General features: G+C 43.6%; 1 protein-coding gene across 1 annotated transcript in view; it reads left to right on the forward strand.

Annotated features, from left to right (window-relative positions):
• The first annotated feature begins 7,501 nt into the window (after positions 1-7,501).
• The window catches only part of ZC3H12D (zinc finger CCCH-type containing 12D), a 38,700-nt gene continuing 38,602 nt past the window's right edge, over positions 7,502-7,599 (forward strand). Inside the window, exon 1 of the mRNA XM_023728344.1 lies at positions 7,502-7,507. Coding sequence (XP_023584112.1) covers positions 7,502-7,507 — 6 coding nt within the window. The remainder of the gene's footprint in view (positions 7,508-7,599) is intronic.

A 7,599-nucleotide genomic window follows, 5' to 3' on the forward strand; every position in this document is an offset into this window, starting at 1 on the left:
CATGACCTCATTAACATAACAAAGAAAGCCCTATTCCAAAGGGGATTACATCCACAGTGTAGGGGTTAGGATTCCAATACATACTTTGGGGGACACAATTCAATTCATAACATGTGCCATCTCTGTCCTCTCCCTTGCCCCAGCGCTCTGCCCTCCTCCACTCTATTTTTGTTGAGTTGTGAATACAGCCTTCCGTGTGAGCACCTAAGATCAGGGGTGCTTCTGAGCTGAAGGCATGAATGGGAACTTGGAATAAAAGTTCTCCTCCCCAGACTGTTCATGCTTCTTTTCTCTGACTTTCCTATGCAGCATCCACGCTGCCCAGCCAGCCTGTCCCTCCCACAGAGCATGTTTTGCATGTGGTTGTTAAACTTTGATTCGGTGACTCACACTGAAGCTCAAACTTCAGGTCCCCCTCCCTCATTTGATTTCTTCCTTCCTTCCTTTCTTTCTTTTTTTTTTTTAAAAACCCAAAGCAAAACTACCTTTGCCGCTGAACGTGGCTCTGGCGTCCAGGAAGTGGAGTGTGGGCATGAAGTGACTCGTAACGGCTGCATGGCCCAGCAGGCTGCCCTCTTGTTTGCCCCCTGAGGACTCCAGTGACACCTGGCTAGCCAGATCTCTCCCTGGGAGGAGAGCGGCTGTGTGTGAAGGTTGCAGGCAGTGTCCTCTGTGAGGGCAGAGCGACATACCCAGTGGGAGACAGGGCCCTGATGGTGAGTGCAAGTCCCCTGGCCCCCAGTCATTATGGCCAACACTGAGCAGACTTCAGTCCGGGGTGGGAGGAGAGAGACTAGAATATACCGGACAGGGGCAGGGGAAGGCTAGAGAGCAGTATTATCCTGAGCCATTTGATTTCTCATCCCTTATTTTTTTTTTTTTTAAGTGCTTAGATAAAAAAAATAAAGTAAGCATCTTTAATTTCATTTAGATGAAACACTTAGCAAAATTGTATTAAATCTTAATGTGGCTTTTGTAGGGCAAGATTAATCAGAGAAAGCTCTTCAGTTTAAGTAAAATTCCCACTGTGGTCTTTGGAGATATTTTTATTTTATGAACTCAGAAAGAGTAGAACTGTTAGGAACATTTTAAACCTGTTTGCATGCTCACAAAAGTGTCCCCTAGACTGGATACTGATTTGTGGGTGTCTAGTTTCCTGGCGGAATGCAAATCAAGAATGTTTGGCGGCAGCCCCAAGCACCATCTCTTCTGTGTGGGCTTAGAGAAGGCCTATGAGGAAACTGAGATAAGTCTTAACCTAACTGCAGTGAAGGCGATTTTGGCTACTTCCTTGTACCCATTAGGGGTGCTAACTTCTGGTCCATGAATAGGTTATAGTGTTTAATATCATATGTAGAGGGTTGCTTTATTTTATTACATTTTGATTCGGAGTTGCTCTGGCATATGGATCAACGGTGTAAGTACCTGTGTACACACCCCTAATTAACCTAGAGCAGTACAAAATAACAGGGGATAATTTCGAGGAGAAAACAAAAGGCAAAGCCATAAACTTAAGTCCTGTGGACTGAAGCCTTTGCCTCTGTGTGACTTCCTCAAAATCTAACCGACAACTCCAACTCCACTGAGGACCTTCAGTCTAGCTCTGAGCTGATCGAGAGTATTTCTGCTTGGACTCTGTTTAGAAGCTGGGGGCGGGACCATTTTCTCCTCCTCATTGCCGGTGACTTCTGGTGGCCGGAATATCATGGATTTCTCTGGAACTGGCTAAGGCGACCCGGGAACGGGCTTGGGGGTGAGGAGGGATGTGTTGATTGTGCTCATTTTGAGCCTGGCGCCTGGGTGCACTCTGCTCTGTGCCGCTCAAGGCCGCGGCCGGCCGCTGCGGGGCGCCCGAGCAGCCCTGAGTTGCGCTCTCCGGCCTTGACCACTGCGCGGCCCTTGGTGAGTCTGGTCTCTCCCAGCTGTGCAATCCCGGGTAAGTCACCAAAACCTCTCTTTTCCTCATATTTTCACCTGTAATATGAGTAATGAGGTAGACCTTTCAACCTCCTGGGGACATTGGGATTTCCAAAGATAACATATGAGGAAGCACTTTATAACAATAAAAAGTGAGAGTATGAGTTACTAGTTCTCTCCATATCTCATCCCTCTCATTTTCTCCTCTTTCAGTTTATCTTTTGTTCTTTCCCTCAGGGGATCTTCCAGTTACAGGTTACAGAGCTTTAGCCTTGGAGCCCTCAACCTGGATCAGACGATTCTAGAAGAAACAAATCAGAACTGATTCCCATTGTTTCACCTGTGAAATATCTTCTCTTTTTGTCTCACCCTTGCTCCCTTCCTTTCACTCTGTTTTGTTAGACCACCTTAACAAAAGGTTCAGTATTCAACCTGAGCACATCTCTACAGTTGCCCTGCCTACTAACCTAGGAAACTTAGCTATGCTGATCATTGTAAAACCTCATGAGGAGACTTTGAAGATTTTCAGTGTTCCTAATGATCTCTGCTGTTTGTGACTTCCAGTCAAGATTGAGGAAGAAAACGGAAATGAAATTGTTCATACTTTTAGGTCTTAAAAATAGAAAGGAAGAAGCTTCTGGTGGTGCTCTGGCCCAAAGACCATCACATCTTTTTCTGGAGGGTTGTGACCTGAAGGCTGGACGAGGCTCCTGAGAACAGACACCCACATCCCTGCCTTTCTCCCTTATTTAAGAGAAGTTTTAAAAGGAAATGAAGTTGATTTTAAAGTCTCAAGGGGAAGAAAAAAATCTCTGAAGTAGGTGATTTTTTTTCCAGTTAATTTTGTGTGAAAACAGCCCTCTTGTTTCACACATAACCTTTCGAAAGTTTCCTCAGAAAAGTAATGTGAGTTATGACTGGAGGGTTCTGTAGAGCTGCAGCAGACAAGGGCATCACAAGGCCACGCCCCTCCCCCAGCCCAGGTAACAGTCCCCCCCACCTTTTTTTCCATTTTGAAAATGTTCACATTTCTGCCACACCAGAATGCATTGTTACAAAATAAAGTAGCTGCTACTGAATGGCTTTGTGACCAAAGAGGTCACCTAACCCAGTCATGTTTTGTTTTTTCCATTTCTGCAGTAACAAGATGCTGCCTCTTTCCTGATTACATGAAAAAACTCAAATCAGCAAATTATATTCAGCACCTGCTGCCTGTCAGGCTCTGCCATTTACTAGTTATATAACCTCTGTACTCCTCTGAGCCTCGGTTTCCTCACCTGTGAAAAAGGTATAATTTTATCAACCGTGTCTACCCAACAGTGAGAAAGGGAAGTTTAAGTAAGAGTCTGTATATGAAAGCAATGTGGAACCTAAGAAGATCCACACGAATATGAGCTTTTATGTTCATGTCACCTGTCACCATCTTTCTTCTTTTCTCTTCTCTTTCTTCCAAACTAAAATGCATACTACAGTGTAGGGCGGGGTGAGGTGGGAGTGTAGATAGGGCTATCAGGATTGGGAAGGCTTTAGGATGTGGCTGTGGGGTTAGATCTGGTGGAGGGGGCAGGTGTTCTGGGCAAAGAGAAGAGCCTGAGTAAAGGCCCGGAGGCCTGAGGGTCCATGACTCTTTAAGGGTCAGTGAGCAGCAGGCAGTGGTGTGAGACTGGTCTACTGGGCCGGGTGAGTGTCCTCTTCCTCCATAGAAATTGGACCAAAGTTGGACTCCAGCCCAAGGCGTCAGCCAATCTGAGAGGGAAGGACTAGTCACTACTCAAGGAGTAGAGGTGAAGCTAGACTAGAGATAGGTGGCCAACAAGATGGAGGGTGGGCCAGGGTCTGATTGTGAAGGGCATTGAGTGTCATGCTGAAGAGCTGACATTTTCTCTGGTCAGGGTGGGGAGACATGGGCATCTTAAAACAGTGCGGTACCGTGATTAGAGTTGTTGTTTTGACATTCCTCCAATGAGAGTGCAGTGAACTGGACAGGAAGTGGGAGACGGAGCTGTCAGGAGACCAGCGCAGGAAGCCACGGGAGTGATGATATGTTGCATAAACCGGCTTCTTCTTTCATTGCCCAGTTCTATCACATTTTTTCTGGTCTTTCCTTTCCCCTCAAAGGAAGACAAGTCATTCCTTCTCCTGTATTTTGAAAGCTCATTTTCAGAATTGAAAGCAGTATGCTTACCATTGTTATTTATGGCTTGTTTACGTTTTTGGTGGTGCAGTAGTTGAGAGCAACGGTTGCTAACCAAAAGGTCTGCAGTTTGAATCCACCAGCTGCTCCTTGGAAACCCTATGGGGCAGTTCTACTCTGTTCCATAGGGTCACTATGAGTCAGAATTGACTCAATGGCAACGGGTTTTTTTTTTGGTTTGGTTTTCCTGAATAGATTGTGAACAAATTGAAATTAGATTGTGTATTATTTTGTTTTTATAAAACTGCCTGATAGGTGATCAGTAAATGTTTGTTAAATGAATAAAAGAATCAACTAGCACAGTGGTAGTGTGGATGGAAAGGAGAGGATGGCTATGGAAATAGAACTAATGACCAATTGGATGTAGAAGTGAGGGAAAGGGAGGAACCAAAGATGACTTTGCAAAAATGTAAATCAATCAAAACTTTTTATTTGGATCTCTGGTTGATGCCATTCAGTGAGATCAGGATCGAAAGGAAGGACGGTAACTTCAGATTTGGACATTTACTAAAGAAAAACATACTCAACTCCTCAAATATACTAGGCACCATGCCAGGTGCTGGTGATTCCAAGGCAAATAGCTCAGAAATCATGAGTAGTTCAGAGTCTCATGAGAAATAGACAACTGACCATTCAATGTGTCATAACAAAGGTGTACGCAAAGTGTTGTGGGAGATGAGAGGACAAAGCCACCATTCCGTCTGTGGAGTCAGGGATGACCACTTTGGATTTTGAGATGAATCTTGACATTTACCAAATAAAAAAGAGCATTCCAGGTAGAAAGGAAAGCCTATGCAGAAGCACAGCAATGAGAATGTTCTAGAATATTTAGACAACAGTGAGAGATTCAGCGTGGCTCTCGAGAAAGGACTAGGTGGGCAGTGGTGGGTAGTGAGGTGGACTGGGTCTAGAGCAGTTTGCTCAGGGAATTTGATTTCTTTCTTGTAGTCAACAAGAGATTAGAGGATATTTCTAAGCAGAGAGGTGATATGGTTAGACTTATTTTTAGAAAGACAGTGCTGGCTACATATGGGGGAGGGACTGGATGAGAATGAGAAAGGGTGACCCTTTAGGAGGCTGTTGCAATTAATTAGGTATGTATGGGATGATGAAGGCCTGGACTAAGGTGGGGCAAGTGGGCAGTAGGAGAGGAATTTGAGAGAGGGCAGACTGAGGGAGGGAAAGACAGTGGGCTTTCTGAACTGGGGACCTGTGAGAAAGGTGACATGTCTGTAGGCTACCAATATGGAACCATCTACATGGAAATACATGTTGGAAGTGCTCTGGATTTAAGAAGAAACTTTTTGGTTAAGGACGCCAAAGAGCTTTTACGTTGGTTATATGTATCTAGTGATACGTACCTTATTAAAAATTAAAACTAAGAACTTTAAAAAATGTTTATTTAAAAGAATAATAAATCAATTACATTAACATAAATGATATTTTTAATGAAAATAATTATATTTTCCAAAATAAAACAAAATTAGTCATTTTTATTTACACTTACATTTTTGCAAATCTCTTCAATGCCTGGCTTAATAGAAGACAGTGGGATTCTCATACTTGCTTCTGCACTCAAACTGTTGCAGTATCACATGACCTGTTGTTTCTGGAATAGGTCACTGTGTCCTCATGAGCGAATGAGAGTGAAAAAGGCAAATAACACCTTAGTAGTATTATGAAAACGGTTTTTACCGAGCAGATGCCCTGAAAGGGTCTCAGAGTTCACCTAGGGTTCCTAGACCACACTTTGGGAACCGCTGAAGTAGACACTTAGCAGATGTCTGTTGAATGACAGCATTGAGTTCCTGTAGCATTTCATTCAGACAGTGAGCATGGCATTAGACTCATAGATTTATGACTGCGTGTGCCTGGTACTCAGGGGGCGGTCAGAGCCAGGTGAACAGTTCTGGAACTCCTCAGAACAGAGAGGCTGGTGGAGGCATGAGGATGGAGAGAAGAGGAGAGGACTTGGGCAGGACCCCACCACTGAAGGGGTGAGCAGAGGCTAAAGAAAGAGGTGGAAAGGCCAGAGGAGAAACAGGCCAAAACTGTACAACCTAAGGGAGTAGTTTCAAGAAGGGGGAAGCCAAACATTTTTAAATGTAAAATAACAAATAAGGGAGCGGTCCACAGTGTCAAAAGCTGCAGAGAGGTTGTATAAGGGGAGGAGTGTGAAGATGCTGTTGGCTTTGGCAGTTAGAAGGTCACCAGTGAATTGGAAGGGCAGTTTCTGTGTTGTAGGGTGGTGGGAGCCGAGGAGGGAGGCTGCAAACAGGCTCCTGTTCCTACACTTGTCAGACCTCATTACTGTTAGTGCTCTTCCGTCTCCAGCACTACAGGGAAAGGCCCCGCAAGAGAAAAAAAAGCCAGACTGGGACCCTAGAAGAGGGAAGTGAATGCTGTGAAGTGTTCAAACAGGAGAATAGGAACTGAAGGTGAAGAAGCTGTCATTCTGAGAAGAGGATGGAACGAAAAGATAGATGTGGAAGAATGTTGGTTGAACATTATTTGTAATAGTGAAAACCTGGAAGTAACCTAAGTGTCCATTGTTTGACATATTGTTAAACACTGGAGAACACCATTCATTCAACAGATATGCATAGAATTATCCATCACTGTTATAGATGCTGGTGGTACAGTGGGCAGCAGAACAGATATGTTGCCATGGAAATATTTCCAAAATTCAGTTTTAGTAAGGAAAACAAGTTACCAAATAGTACATATAGCTTGACAGCATTTTATAAAAAGAATTACAACAAACCCCACTCTATTTCTGTTAATCATGGTGAAATAATTTGGAAAAGGATAGTAGTAATGGTTGTACAACATGATGAATGTCATGCTGTCATGTCACTAAATTATGCATGTAAAAATTGCTGAATTGGAAAATGTTCTGTTATGTATATTTTTACCACAATATGAAACAACATAAAAAACAAACCAAGACAAAAAACACCCAAAAGCAATATAAGGAGCCCTGGTGGCACAATGGTTAAGCTCTCGGCTGCTAATCAAAAGGCTGGTGATTCGAACCCATCCAGTGGCTCCACAGAAGAAAGCCTTGGCCATCTGTCCCATAAAGATTACAGCCTAGACAACCCTATGGGACAGGTCTACTCTGCCACATGGGGCCGTTCTGAGTTGAAACTGACTCCATGACAACAACAGCAAAGCAATACGGTGTATGTGTGCATCTGTTAAATGCAGGGAAATGCATAAAAACAGGGCTGGAGGGATGCAAACAAGTAGCAGTGGGGGTGAGTGGACTTTGGGGTATATGTGAAGAGGTATTAAATTTTTTTAATTCCTTATGCTTCTGCATTGTTTGGATTTTTCACAGTAAATATGCCTTCATTATCTCTGTATTTTAAAAATGCCTTTGAAAAGATGGAGGTCTTTTCCAGTAGAAAAGAAAGGGGGACTCAGTCTTTCCAAAGGATTCCAACTGATTTACTCATCTTCTTTTCCCAAGGTCTGTCAAGCTG

Source organism: Trichechus manatus, unplaced genomic scaffold, assembly GCF_000243295.1.
Source record: "Trichechus manatus latirostris isolate Lorelei unplaced genomic scaffold, TriManLat1.0 scaffold00002, whole genome shotgun sequence".
In the NCBI taxonomy this organism is placed as follows: domain Eukaryota; kingdom Metazoa; phylum Chordata; class Mammalia; order Sirenia; family Trichechidae; genus Trichechus; species Trichechus manatus.